Source organism: Danio rerio, chromosome 4 (genome assembly GCF_049306965.1).
Source record: "Danio rerio strain Tuebingen ecotype United States chromosome 4, GRCz12tu, whole genome shotgun sequence".
In the NCBI taxonomy this organism is placed as follows: domain Eukaryota; kingdom Metazoa; phylum Chordata; class Actinopteri; order Cypriniformes; family Danionidae; genus Danio; species Danio rerio.
In genome coordinates, this window is record NC_133179.1 from 11,981,420 (window position 1) to 11,996,954 (window position 15,535).

The following is a 15,535-nucleotide window of genomic DNA, read 5'->3' on the forward strand; positions in this document are numbered from 1 at the left end:
CAATATTTGCTTTCAATAATGTCAGCGAAACAGTCATTATATCAGTTGCTAGTTTTAATTGAGCTGTGTTCAAATCACACTCACTGCTTAAGTGGGGGAAGGAATTTTTTTTCCCTTGTGGTCATTCAATAGCAATGGAGGCTGGTTTCCACAAACAGCTATACTACTCAGCATTCCCTTTATTGCATTTTCTAGTGTTTGCTAGCAGATTTAATTGCCTGTAAATGGACACATCTACCATCTTTGCATTCTCATCAAAAACATCAACTTTGCATATCCATCCTTTGCAAGTTTTCTTCACAGTTAGCAATAGGTATTCGCTTAAAGAGAAAGACAAACACATCCCAAACATTCAAATCTACTCTATATGCATTCATCCCATACAACCACTTAAATCTGCAAACTGCTGAATGTGTTTTTCTGACATTGAACTGATAAAGTTCATCCTATTCCTATTAATAATGAATGAACAATCTCTTAAGTTACATAATTTTAAAGAGCACTCCAGAAATAGATTGAGTTATCATTTTGCTGAAGTATTTTAAGCTTAGTAGTTAAATGTGTTGTGGAACATGGGGGGGAAATCATTGAAATAGAGGATCAAAACATGTTTTAGCTCCTCTGCCTTTAATTCTTAATTTCAAATCTCCTATTATTCCTTTTTTTACAGAAAGAATGGCTCTGCCTAAACTGCCAGACCCAAAGGGCTCTTTCCGGGCAACTTGGGGATATGCCACCTCCACCTTCTCCATCCAAGCTACCTGCCAAACACGAACCCACCCCTCCCTCCTCCCCAGCCTGTGCTACATCATCCACCCCTTCCTCTCCTGCACCCACTGCCATCCCTGCCAAAGGGCTTACACGGATGCCCAGCATAACTCAGGCCCCAGCTGACAAGTCTGAGCCAGTCTCAGCCAAAACCGATGCTAAAGAGGTCAAAAATACAGATGCAGAACAAGGGGTTACAGCAGAGCCTGTACCGAGGAGTACACAGGTAGTACCAGAGGAGAGCAAAGAACAAGCACTTGGCACCTTGACAGAAAACACTGAAGGCGTAACATCTCTACCTGAGCATACAGTTAATGAAGATGCCCCCCCTTTACATAGCGATTCAGACAAGAGAGCAGATGTTAAAGGGCCAGATGTAGAACAGGCTGAAGCTCTACAACAATCTGAAGCTCCTGCAGAGGTACAGAAGGCAGAGGAAAGTGAGCCAGAACAATGCCAAGTTCAAGAGCCAGAATGCACTAACACAGTTGAATTGGAGCCTGGAAGCGGTCAGGAAGCACCTATATTTGATAATACTCAGACCCTACTGGTTAGTGACAATGAAGCTATTCAAGAAAAAGACATAGAGCCACAATCCACTGAGACATTAGAGGCAGCCACACAGATTGAAATTACAGAGTCTAGTGCAAGCTCTCCTATAAGCACTGAACCACACAGTCAGACTACAAATAGACAAGCTGGCGAGTTCACACAACCCTCACATGTAGATTTAGAAGATAGCAACCCTGTAAATGAAATCTGTATTGAGACAGCAACTGCTGATCCTGATCAGAGAAGCATAGGGGATGTGCCAGAGAGGAAACCTGAGGCCTCTGTGCAAATCGAAGCACCAGCAACTGGGCCTAGTGATGATCAACTATCCCATAATATTACTGACCAGGAACAACCAGAAAATAAAACAAATCAACTTAAACCTGTGGAAATTGAGGTTGTAGAGCAGGACATTATAGATAACAAATTACTGGAGCTATCACCCCAAAATAATTTAAATGTTTGTGACACAGAAGCGCTAATTGCACAAATGCCAGAGACAAAACTCCCATTGGATGAGTCAGAAGTCACTAATACAGGTTCTTGTCTTGTGGGAAATGACATTTCTGTTGATAAAAAAGATGAAAACTCTGAGAAAAATGTAAAAGAAGATAAGACAAATGTAGACAACAGGTCACAGTTAGATGAACCCACATCATCTCTAGTTACTGAGGTCAACTTCACAGAAGACATATTGGCAAATGGTGCAGCAAATGTTAGCAAACTTAGTCCAAATGAGCAATGCACTGAAGAGCTCTTTGAGGAAAAAGTGGATAACCCACTGGAAAAAGAACAGATGAGTGCAGGCAAACCAGAGCTGGGAAAATGCATGCCAGATCAAACAGGTGGAGATTTAGAGATCCTTGAGAACACAGACCAGAATGTCACTCTTAAGACTGAGTCTGACAACAAAAAAATAGATTTTAGCTCTGAAAGCACTTTCTATGAACAAGAGACAAATTTTAATAAAAACATAGAAGAGAGCAACAATGGGGATGCATGCCCTCCAGCCCTTCAAGAGGGTGCTCCTGAACCAGAGAAGGAAACTACAGAAACAGAGAAAGTTCATGTGAATAAAGCAGAATCAGATACTGATATTACAGAGAATGTGACAGAAAGAGTAGTCATTGAAGATGAACTATCATCTGGTAATAATAAAAATGTTACAGAGACAGTAGAACAATTATTGCCAAAAGAGAAGGAAATTCCAGACAGGGTGACAGAAAAGCCTCGAGAAGAGTCTGACGTACTAGGTAGCCTTTCTCATCAAAAAATAGGAGTCTCCTCGTCCAATGTTTTTTGTACAAAGGACGACATACCACCAGTAATTGAGATGCACCATACACAACAAGCTCAAACTCCAGCTATAACTGAGATAGCAGAAAAATTAATAGCAGAAGAGATTAATATTTGCCAGATTCCAGAATCTTTAATGGAAAATGGTTCAGAACAGTCTGTCATGCCAGGGGCTATTAATAGCCAAAATATTGAAGTTCCCTCATCCACTCCAGTCAGTAAGAATGAAGACATAAAAACACTAATTACATCTGAAGAGATTCAGTCAACACAACAATCCCAAACATTTGTAACTGACCTGGAAATCACCCCAAAATCTAAACTAGAATCTAGAGTTGAATGTGTACCCGATGTAGAATTAGAATCCCCACCCTCTACATTTAGCCAACAGGAAAGAAACAAATCAGAGCATGGGATGTTGGCATCTGAACAAGAGAAACAGGATGATGTTCTACAGCCATTGATAAAGACTAATAAAATTGAATCTGAAGAGGTAACTGTAATAGTAGCTGTAGAGGTATACAGTAGTCAATATTTGAAGTGGATAAAGAAAGTTTTTTTTTAATTATCTTAAGACAAGAGAGGATGTTGTTCAATAGAATTGGGACAACATTGATGAAAAGTTTTGATCCACTTCAATTGTTGGATACTATAGATTTATAGATGTAGAATATTTAGCTTTATTATCTTAATAGCTGCAATATTCAAAAGTTTTAGTCTAGTTCTTTTTCTTATTTATTTATTTCAAGGTATTTTATTGTGCCTTAAAATCATAATTTGTTGAATTTTAATTTGTTTCTCTTGTTTTGCAGAATAAAGAAGCTGCCGCCCCAGTAAAAGAGAATGAGCTACTGAAGGAGCCCAGCGAGAAAGATAAAGAAAGCAGCCCCACAAGTCCTTCAGACCTGGCCAAGCTTGAAAGCACTGTCCTTCCAATACTAGAGGCACAGAAATCACCTAAAGACGAATCAAAATCTGAAACTCCAAAGGTCAAAAGGCGACTGGAGGTTTTGCCAATGTCACCTGAACCCAGTTCAGAAGATGATCTACATGGAGAAACTAAAGAGCAAACAAATAATGCTCCAAAAAAGGAGCGTAAAAAACTTCTTATTCCAACTGATATCCAAGGAGATTCTTTTGAGGACAGTAGTGAAGGAGAACGTTCACCTGAACAAAGAGAAAAGACTATTGGAGATAAAGGAGAAATTGAGAGTCCTATGGATGAAGAGGATTTCATAAGGAAGCAGATCATCGAGATGAGTGCAGATGAGGATGCGTCACCCTCTGATGAGGAAAATCTTGTCAGACGGAAAATCAAAGATCAAGAAAAAAAACAAATGGATAAAAACGCAAGGAAAGATGACAAAGAGAAAAGTGAATCAGGCAAGACAAGACGTCTTCTCAAAAGCACGAGTATCAGTCCAGAAGATGAACCTGAGCGGAAAAGTATTATCTCTGTAACTAAGATTGAAGAATTAGGTAAAGGAGAGCAGCCTTCAGCAGACAGTGGAGCTGGCATACGACATTTCAAAACAATTGAGCTTAACAGTACAGCAACTGTACGCCAGACATCAGATGACGGTGAGCCAGAGAGCCTTACAGACTCTCCTGATGACAGATCAAGAGGCGAAGGCTCTTCCAGTTTGCATGCATCCAGTTTTACCCCTGGAACGTCTCCAACATCTTTGTCTTCTCTTGATGAAGACAGTGACAGCAGCAGCCCAAGTCATGTTCGATCCAGTGGTGAGGGCAAACAGCAGAGGAAAGCAAAACACCGGCAGCCAGGTCAGATGCTTCCTACCATTGAGGATTCATCAGAGGAAGAGGAGTTGCGAGAAGAAGAGGAGCTTCTGAGAGAACAGGAGAAGCAAAAGGGCTCAGGAAAAAAGTCAAAGAAAGACAAAGAAGAGATAAGGGCACAGAGAAGGAGAGAAAGGCCTAAAACTCCTCCAAGTAATCTCTCACCAATTGAGGATGCATCTCCCACAGAAGAGCTAAGACAGGAGGCAGAAATGGAGGAAATCCGCAGGTCTTCCTGCTCAGACCTCTCCCCAAGCATAGATTCAGAACCAGAGAGTTTTGAGATACTCCCCGAGAAAATTGTTGCTGTCCAAAAAGTTTATCAGCTACCAACATCAGTCTCGCTGTATTCTCCCACAGATGAGCAACATGCTGATAATCAGTCCAAAGAAAAGGGAAAGCAATCATTAAAAACGGCAGAAGAGGCATATGAAGAGATTATGCTTAAAGCCAAATCTCCTACTAATGAGGGAAAGGAATCTCCACCTGGTAAAGTATCTCTGTATGGGGGCATGCTAATAGAAGATTATGCCTATGAGTCTCTTGTTGATGATGCATCCTGTGAGCAGGAGCCAGAAAAGCTTAATGTGTCAGAGAAACCAAAAAAACCTCTAAGATCTCCTGATGAGGTTTATGAGGATATGATGCAAAGAAAAGAGATTATGATTAAGAAACATGAGCTAAAGCATGATAAGCCAATGGAAGATGTACCTAAACCTGAAACCGAGTTGGTCAATACTGTTTCAAGCAAAGAGACTGTTTCATCAAGCATAACAGGCCAGTCTGGGAAGGATGGAAGGCCTTTATTAGATGCAGAGGCAGCCTATGAAGAACTTATGAAAAAGAAAAAAGCTGTGCTGACTCCAGGAACAAGCCCAACTCAAGCAGGCCCTGATCTCAGTGGCATGGCACAAGGGACAACTGGAGTTCAAGTTGAGAAAACAGATACAACACCTGTACGGCGAATACTGCCCATACCTGATCTGAGAGTGACACAGTGCTCATCTGGTGAAGAGGAATCCGGTGAAGAAAACTTTGCAGATCAAACACAGGATTCTGACAAACCTACAGTGTCAACTACAAAGACTGCATCAGAATCAGCTGTGGATGAGGCTGCTCAGAAAACATCTGCCTCAGAGCCAGTTGCAGATGATTTGTCATTACAAAGAGAAGTAAAATCACCTGTAATATCAAGTGACTCAAAAGATGCCACAGAAAAAGATGTAGGAAATGAGCAGGCAGGTGTTGTTGACTTGTCCAAGTCATCAACCCCTAGTCAAATTGACACTTTTTCAGCATCAGCCCCTAGTGAAATTTCTGGACAATCTGCCCCTGTAGTTGTAAGTGTATCACCATTGTCCACCGTACCACAATATATAGTATCTTCTGTACCTTGTGTTGTATCAACTGCTCCACCGGTTCCCCCCAAACCTGTAATACTACGCAGAGCTGCATCTCTGGAAAAAGAAGAAATTCCAGTTCCTCCACCCCTTCCTCCCCCAACACTTCCTAAACCATCTGTGTATCCCAAAAAGACTCCACCACAAGTTCCCCCAAGAACTACTCCAGTTGGCATGCCAACCACAGGAGACAGTGTACCAATAAAACAGCCTCTAGGTCAAGGCTACAAGCCCCATGTTCCCCCTCCTGTACCACCAAAGCCGTCCTCTATCCCTGCAGGCCTAAACTTCAGTCACAAGCAAGGGGAAAGTTTTAAACCTCCCATAGCTCCCAAGCCCATGGCCGGTGCTCAGCCATCCTTAACAGCCCACACTCCCACAAGACCTACAATACTTACTACAAGCAGTGCAGACAACGTCCTTAACTTGAGTCCTTCTGCTGAGAGTAGGACAGGAACCACATCTCCCCTTAAGTCTCCTACATCACCCAGGTTTGGCAAAGTTTTGCGTGACACATATGTTGTTATTACTTTGCCATCTCAGCCCAGTTCACCTACAGAAGGTATCACAACCCAAGCATCAATAAGTCCTAGCCAAGAATCACATCAAAAACTGCCTCCTTCACCACCTCAACCAACTCAGCAGTCACAAACAACTAGAGTACCACTGGCATTCACACGGATAACTGAATCTATTGAAAGTCAAGAAATTTGTGGTCCAGAGAAAGTAGTTTCTAGCATGAGTCATGTCTATGAGGCTATTTCAGCCTCAACACAGCCTCAAACGGTTATTCCAAATGTTGGTGTTCAGGTAGTTACCACCGAAGTCCAAAGAACCACAGTCTCTGTTGTTCATGAAAGAACACCACCTCCACATCCCATGCCAAGAGCCACTGGCATTTCTGTTGTTCAAGAAACTACTAAACCTGAAGCAGTTCAAATACAGAATGGTCATGCCTATCATCCTGGTGAAGTAGTGGATCTCCGAACCCCAAAAATAGATGCAGTAACATCCATGAAAGGTATAGATCTGTCTTCCTCTGAATCAAGGCGACAGTCTCTTGCTGTTGATAGTGGTGGACGTCAACAAAGTGCTGTGCAGTCATCAGTAGTGAACCTAAGTACTGACACTTCTTCAGTTTCAGTGGTTACCGACAACATAACAATCCTCACGTGCACAGCCACTGTAGCTTACGGTAGTGATGCATCTCTGGCTACATCAGTGCCTCTCCAACTTACAACAGCGAAATCGTTTGAGCCTGTGTCTCAAATTATTTACAGACCTGTGGATTGTCAACCAGAGAAACCCATAAATCTCTCTACAACCATGGGTAAAACTCACTCTCTTCCTGTAACAATAGCTCCTACAATGGCAAACAATGGCATTAGTGCAGCTTTACCTCCTAACCTAGAAACAGGCTTATCAGGTGCAGTTGACCTTACCACAGTGAAACCTGCACAGACCATGGTTGCAATGAATGGGTCCACTGCAGCAGTGGTCACTGCTGTAATTGCAGAGGATGATGGAAAACCTGTTGATCTTACAGGTGGAAGAAGAGCAGTTTGCTGTGATGTAGTCTATAAGCTTCCTTTTGCAAGCAGCTGTGCTACTCAGCAGCCCTCAGCTCCGTTACCAGAGGATCGCTTTGGCTACAGAGATGATCATTATCAATATGATCGTTCTCCTTATGGTATGAGAGGTCTCGGTGGCATTAAACCCTCAATGTCTGACACAAATTTGGCAGAGGCTGGTCTTTTTCTATATAAAAGTAAGCATAGCTATGATTACAAGGATGCCACTGAAGGTGCTGTAGACCTGACATCTGGAAAAATGTCTGTCGGAGGTCAGTATGGCATTGAAGATCTTTCTTCTTGTTATCAGTTTGAGTTACCTTTACTTATTCCCAGCTGATTTTTCATATGCATGTTTTTGTTTTGTTTTTTGCATGCCATTTTCCTCCATTTTGGATGTTTTTGCATGTCATTGCATGCATTTCAAAATAAATTTTCTCATTTTCCATCCTTTGAATGCTGCATGGAAACCTGCATGCTTTTGCCTTTGCACTTTTGTATGTGCTGAACTGTAATCTAACAAAATGAACTTTCAACAGGTGAGGCTGTGGACTATTCAAGCAAAACTACAGGAGTATGCACTGGAATGACAGTTCCACAGTATACACAAGCCAGAATTACTTCAGTAGTTGGAACTAACTATGGGGTGTCTAGTGTCCTGAGATCTTCCAATGGTATTGTTTATTCTTCTGTAGCAGCACCAGTACCTTCTACCTATGCCATAACTACCCAGCCTGGATCTATTTTCAGCACATCCTATAATACTCTATCAGGCATGCATACAAGTGACACTATGCCTTCATTGTCAAATCTGCAAAATCAGCCTCTCACTAGATCCCATAGTTTTCTTTCAACTATTGCTTTAACCACAGCAGAAGGGCAAATTGACCTACCCTTAAATCTGGAGACTAGTGCTTCAAGGGCTGGCCTGTCCTCAACTCTCTCTGGTGAGGTTTCTACAGTCACCACAGTGACAGGACTAGATACATACACAAATGCTTCACTTGATGCAATTGCAGCATCTTTAGAAGCTCTGTCTTCACCCATGGTTCCAGGAGATGGACAGTACCAAATGGAGCGTGAGTTTCTTGAGCTTGAGAAAATAAAGCAGCAGCGCTTAGCTGAAGAGCTTGAGTGGGAGAGGCAGGAGATACAGCGTTTCCGTGAGCAGGAGCAACTTCTTGTGCAGAAGGAGCTGGAAGAACTTCAGGCCATGAAACAGCAAATATTGTGTCAGCAAGAAGAAGAGAGACAAGCCCACCTAATGATGCAAAAGGAAACTTATGCGCAGCAACAGGAACAGTTAGAGCAGATCCAAAGACTTCAGGAACAGCTGAGGCAACAGTTGGAGGAACAGAAGTTCAGGCAAATGTATCCAGGTGAAGTCTTGCCAGAGGCTCTTGTTGTCACAGGAGAAAGAAAGATGGACAGTGGCTGCCAGACTGATGAAGAGGATAATACCGAAAAGGCCTACACTGCAGGTAGAAAGAAGAAAACCACAAAGAAAAGTGTTGATAGCTGTGTACAGACAGATGATGAAGACCAGGATGAGTGGGAAGTTCCTGCTCGAGGCAGGCGCAGTAGACCACGTGGTGGTAAAAATGGCATGGCTGAGAGAGGTGCTGTTTCAGTTCAAGCCCTAACTGAGATATCTGTACAAACAGACTCTGGAACACTAAGGGGGCACTCTGTGCAGGTAGATGCCAGAGTAGATTATCCTGACTCTGACAGAACATCATCTCCAAAGAGACGCCCCATTCCACTTGATATTGGCCAATCCCCTCTCCTCAAAGCAGATGCATCCACTCTTCAGGTTGCTCCAGGTCCCCCAAAATCCCCAAAAGTACTGTACTCTCCAATTTCCCCTTGTGTATCCCCTAGTAAATCCCTTGAGTATTTGTCCTATGAGAAACCCCTTGGTGAAACAAGCCCACAGAGAATACGTTCTGTCACAGATTTATCCAAAGGTCCACCAACAAGTCCTAGGGCTCCCAAGGTCATACAGAGGTCAATGTCTGACCCCAAACCCATGAGTCCAACTGCAGAAGAGAGGGCAGCAGCAAATTTCCAGTATTCTGAGAGTTACTCTGTGAGTATACTTGATATAGTACATTTTAAATGTTGGAAAATTGCTTTTCGTGGATTAAATCTTTTTCAATCTCTTTCAACACTTTTAAATAGTTTGGTATTTATTTTTTGTATATATTCATACTGTTGTTTAGCTCTTATTGATTTTAAGTAATTGTAGTACTGCCATATTATTTTCTTGTTTTTTAATGTTGCTCTAGGCCTCAGTTGCATTGGCATACTCACTGTCTTTTATTCTTTTCTGTGCTTGTTGAATGCCCTATGAAGGCATTGCAGCAGCACCGTGTTTGTTTTTTATCCTCAATGCATGCCTGTCAGGAGTAAACAAAATCCTCAAGAGACTTATTTTTGGCCATGCAGTTTTATTTTTAATCAAAGTGGAGAGCTTGGGTGTTGGTTTGTCATTTTTAAAGGGCTTCTATGACTTCACAATTAAAGCTTTTAATGTACTACTTTTGTTCTTAATTGCTGATCAGTTGTTTTATTTGACATGCATAGTGTTTTGTAACACTGATGTTGCTCTTTTACTTGTCCTTTAAGGCAAAGGGATCTCCAAGTGGAACTCCATCTGGCACCCAAAAGAAAGTTAAGAGAACCCTCCCTAACCCACCTTCAGAGGAAGAAGCAGCAAATGCTGGTCAAGCAGCCTACAGCACTGGTTCAGCTCGTCGCCGTCTTTGCCGGAGCACTAACATGGCACGAGCAAAAATCCTACAGGACATAGACCGTGAGCTAGATCTGGTTGAAAGGGAGTCTTCCAAACTGCGTAAAAAGCAAGCTGAACTGGATGAGGAAGAAAAGGAGATTGATGCCAAGCTGCGATACCTGGAGATGGGCATTAACCGACGAAAGGATGCATTGCTCAAAGAAAGGGAGAAAAGGGAAAGGGCCTATCTGCAGAGTGTTGCAGAAGACCGTGACTACATGTCTGACAGTGAGGTGAGTAACATTCGTGAGACTAGAGGTGGAGAGGATATCGGTGGACATGGGCTTGAGAGACCACGAACTGCACCCCAGTCAGAACTTGATGAGTTTGTTCCTCCACAGACCAAGCATGACCAGTATGGAAAATATTCCCAGTACCAGTACTCTCAGTACCAGCAGTCCCTGTACCAGCCTCAGTCACCATACCAATCCCAGTCTATCTACTCTTCTGTTCCGTCTCTGACTGCCTCACAACAACAGAGCTACCACCAAATGCTCTTGCTCCAGCAGAAAGCCAGACAACAAGCTGCTCTCCTCTCTGAATTAGATTCTACAAAAATTGCATCTAGCTATGACACCTCATCTTACTTGGGAGGAAAATACAGCAACCACCTTGACTTGCATAGCTTAGAAGACCGTGCTGGCAGCATGGCAGTCAGTCCAATGTCCAATGTATCTGCTGACTCCTTCTATTCAGACCTAGATCAACATCAAACACCAAGAAGCTACATGCTTTTAGAAGATGCAGCAGAACTTGCCAAAAGCACTGGTAGCCTTTCATCCACCAGCTATGGCATTGCTGAAAGGGAACTGGCCAAAGCAGAGCGTCTTCTGAGACATGCTGCTGCAGATGTCAGTTCAGACTACCTGGGCAGCTCTTCCAGGCTCCATTCCTATGGTAAGGCCCAAGATGAAGAGGACCCAATGGAAGAGCCATTTGAACTGAAGCTTTTAAAACAGCAACTGAAACAGGAGTTCAGGAGAAGCACAGGGGGCACTGAAAGCTTAGAGCAGCTTGCTGGACTTTCACATCACTATACCCCCAGCACTGGGGTGTCTAGTGGAGGCTACAGGGCCTACCCTAAAACCGAGAAGTATAGTATTAGTAGACTGACCTTAGAGAAGCAGGCTGCCAAGCAACTCCCAACATCTATGCTTTACCAGAAACACAAAAACACCAGCAACATTGGCAAGTACTCCTCAATGCAGGATAGCAGGGGTCTAGAAACAGACTATAGTAGTTATCTTGGGTCCAGTAGCTCTTCTCCCAGGTCAAGCAGACTTATGCAGGATGAGATCACCTTTGGGTTACGGAAAAATATTGCCGAACAACAGAAATACCTGGGTTCCACACTTGGGGCCAATTTGGCAGGTTCACTCAATCTGGGTCAAAGCCTGAATCTGAGCCCAGGAATGAGGTCATCTTTAGGAGAAGACTCTTCTTATCCTAGTGGAAGCAGGTCTCGTCCTTCTTCTAGACCCTCATCCGTATATGGGCTTGACTTGTCCATTAAACGAGACCTCTCAAGTTCCTCTCTAAGGCTCAAAGCAGAAGGTGAAGCCTCTTCTGAGACCTCAGCATTCCAGACTCCCTCGGGCAGGTCAAAACCTACAAGCCTCCCTATTGTACAAAGTGGGCGTGGACGTATTCCTATCGTGGCACAGAATTCAGAGGAAGAGAGCCCACTGAGTCCAGTTGGTCAGCCAATGGGTATGGCACGGGCATCTGCAGGTCCACTCCCACCCATATCTGCAGACTCTCGTGATCAGTTTGGATCATGCATGTCTCTACAAGAATCTCAACAGCAACATCTCAGAGAAGATCCTTCAAGAGGACGTGGCTATGTGCTAATGGATGATCTGCAGGGCACCATGTCTGATAGTGAAGGTAATTTGTTTGTCCACAAACTGTCCTCTTGGAGAGATTCTACATACACAGTCTCAGTTTTTTACTTATCTGTGTTTCATCTTGCAAGTGCTTCTTCTAGTCTATATGAAGGCATTGGTTTTCTGAATACATTTGCTTTCTGTCTTGTCTGAGCTTGCTTATTCTTTGCTTAAAAATGGAAGCAATCACAATGTCACAGTTGTCTTCATAATCAAACTTCTACCGTATAGTATCATAGTTAATATGTTTGCATGGGATTTCTTCACAGGCTATCCTTCTGTTTCTTTGTGTATATGTCTAGTGCATGCTTTCATTTTCTCCGTGTGTTGTCTGAATGGGATTAAAAAAGAAAATTTGCACTTACACTAGTGGGACCTATTATAAATCTCTCTTGTCAGTAGCACAGAAATAGCCTTAAAAATTCTAGTTAAGGTGCTTGTAAAGAGTAGATCTGCATGTGTTTCTGATTAGTTATCTATTTAGTTATCTTAAAGTGCCTTCTAGCAAAGTCTCAGCATTATTCATCAAGTCGTAATGTTACTACACTGCTCTGTTTAAGGTCAGGCATTCATTCTTAAATTTATTAAATTAAGTTTCAGTTTCCTTCTGTAGAAATGTTTTTATTTCCTATTAATAGCATGTCATAGCCCATATAAAGGTCTATCTCTTAATGATTGATGATATTTTTCATGCATGTTGCTAGAATAGCGTGAGTAATTATTAACATGCCAGTTTGTGTTTGCATATTTGATGTTCAATTAATAAATAGAACAAGTGGTTTGCATGCCTTTTTCTGTCTGTTTTAAATAAACTCTTTCATTTTCCTGCACGTTTCATCTGCTTTCTTTTCATTCAAGAACTAATAAATGCCTTCAAATAGAAAGTGCTTTTTCTTAGCTTTGTTTACATTTTTTTTTTGGTGTGTTAATCTGTCATGAAAATATGACGGTAGATATTTTAAGATTGACAACATAGTTGCTTATATTATTGCATGCCCCTTCATGCAAAGTGCATGAAGTTCCATTAACTGCACTACATGTTACAAAATATGAATGTTGTAATTTTTAGGCAGTTTAGAGTTCAAGAATGACATCACCACTAAATCTGGAGCTCAAACCCAAAACATTTAACATGTATTTTTTGTTCATTTATGTTTAAAGTAACCCCATACATTTAACAGCATATGATGTGTTGTTCATCATATGTTCCATCTGGAAGTAAATGCATTTGCCTTGGTTGCAGCACTAAGTGAATCCCTGGTGGGTTTGAGCAGAGACGATCCAGGAAACTCACATGAGAATGTCACAAACGGTAGAGTATAACCACCTTAGACTCCTGCACGTCTCTCCCGTCTCCCCCACACCTCCGCTACCATGACCACCCACCTGCCAATCACCCATGAGCTGTTAGGCAACCAAATCGACCGCAAATTCATCTCCATAACAACATGTTGCAAGAACTATGATGAATTTGCACACTAATGTAATGCTGTGTTAGTGAATGCAGCTCTTGCATCTGTGATTAAATTGGAATTTCACACTCCTTTCTTTCTAAAAATAACCATCATTTGCTTATTTTAAGCTCCTACTATTTCAGCCTATTTGGTGGACAAATCATCATTCGTATAAAGCTAGTAATAGTTTTGCATATCAAGTCAATCTATTCTGAAGTACTGACTTCCTGATGAATCTGATTGCACTCATAAAGCTTGAAATATTACCACAAATACGTAGAACTCTTCGTTACAACAAAAGTAGCAGGAATAATAATACATCTTTCATATCATTTTACATCTCAATGTCAGGTCTGTAAATACTAAAATTGTCTGTTAAATGTTCATTCCTCTTGATGATGACATGAGGCCGATTATGCACTAATCCATAATGAAATACATCTGAAGTTGCCTTTGAGTCTTCTCAAGAAATGAATGATATATAACCTTTCTACATTGTCCAAAAAACTCTACACCAATGTAAAGTTGTATACCATGATATTTCCAATGCCTGTTTGTCATTAATCCTTTTTTATTTATAAAAAGAACTTTAGATGTTTGGAGATCTGTATAGTACCCTTGTAGTAAAGAATTCTGGCCCAGAGCACAGCGGGCATTCATCCGGCACTGGCTTACAATATGTGGGCCAAACATGGCCTGGGTTTGGCAAAGGTGGCACCATCTTTAAGGTGGCACATAAGCTTTGGGCCAGATGTAAAATATAGTATTTGGCCCCAATGTTAAAAATTGATATGTGGGCCTAAGTTTGGCCTGTCATGACCCAAGAAAAAAATTCTACCAATGTGGTCGATTTGAGAAAAAGCACGCCTATAGTGTGCCTAAAGGGTTTATCAATTTCATTGCAATCATGGCACACCAACCTACCTGGCCCAGTTATAAGTTATAATTAACTTGGGTGTGACTTGACCCAGATATAGTCCATGTTTGGCCCTTGTCTGGAAGCCAGACTTGGTCCAGTCATGCCCTGTAATTCACTGTGGCATGGGGGCCACGCAAAACTTGATTGTATGGGCCAAAGCTGGGCCAGAGAAATTTTGTATAAGATCAAATTGTTTTAGTTTTTTTTTTTTTTTTTTTTGTAAAAAAAAAATAAAGAATTGAGTCCTCAGGGTTTTTTAAGGTTTGCATGTGAGAATAACTGCTCCACTTTGTATAACCATTTCCTTTTCTGTCCCAGATGGCTCTGTATTGTTTGAATATAAGACATACGTACCTTAGCTGTTTCTAGTACCTGATATTACCAGAGGGCCCTTAGGGGTTTGTTTTCACAGACTGGCAAGCAAGACTTTAACGTTTTAATTTCCATCTGTTTTTCTGAAGCGTACCACCTGCGTCGAGAAGAAACCGACTGGTTTGATAAACCGAGAGACGGACGCGCTGAAAACGGACAAGGGATGGAGAGAAGACAGGTATTTGAAATAAAAATCAGCAAAATGCTATTGCAAAAGCATATTACAAAGATTGTAAAGAAATATTTGTCTGAATGTGCTTATGCATCTTTAGGGAAAGTTTCACTACCCGTTTCCTCATGCAAGAATAAAACTACTGAGGGATCCCAAAGATCGTAGTGTATCAGGTAAGACATGCAACTTGTCAAATACTCTATGCTACTTGGCATTCTGACACGCTCCAACAATGCAGACAGCTGCCCATGGTAAAAGAGGATCTGTTCGCCTACCAGGCAAGCATGGAGAAATGCCCGAGGCTTATGTCTATGCAAACATTAGTTTCGCCATGCTGAGATTGCATTGGCACAGTTTTATTTTAGGCCTACTACTAAACAACACATTATCCCTTCTCCAATTCCCCTTTAGCGTCCTCTTGTGGCGCTTCATTTTGCCAGATCATTGCACACGAAATGTCAACAGACACAAACCCGCTGAGCAAACAGCACATCAGCGGTCTTGCCCCCCTTCTTATGCTTTGGTATGTCACGTAGGTGGGGCTGATTCCC

At 41.9% G+C, this 15,535-nt stretch overlaps 1 protein-coding gene across 20 annotated transcripts in view; it reads left to right on the top strand.

Annotated features, from left to right (window-relative positions):
- The window catches only part of pcloa (piccolo presynaptic cytomatrix protein a), a 64,230-nt gene that overhangs the window by 26,179 nt on the left and 22,516 nt on the right, over positions 1–15,535 (top strand). For 8 of the 20 annotated variants that reach the window (XM_073947080.1, XM_073947084.1, XM_073947085.1 and 5 more), the window contains exons 4-10: positions 671–3,109; positions 3,429–7,659; positions 7,927–9,476; positions 10,016–12,068; positions 13,311–13,379; positions 14,902–14,990; positions 15,085–15,157. In XM_073947080.1, the coding sequence (XP_073803181.1) occupies positions 671–3,109; positions 3,429–7,659; positions 7,927–9,476; positions 10,016–12,068; positions 13,311–13,379; positions 14,902–14,990; positions 15,085–15,157 (10,504 nt within the window). The remainder of the gene's footprint in view (positions 1–670; positions 3,110–3,428; positions 7,660–7,926; positions 9,477–10,015; positions 12,069–13,310; positions 13,380–14,901; positions 14,991–15,084; positions 15,158–15,535) is intronic. The other 12 variants (XM_073947082.1, XM_073947088.1, XM_073947089.1 and 9 more) reach the window with 5 other exon arrangements.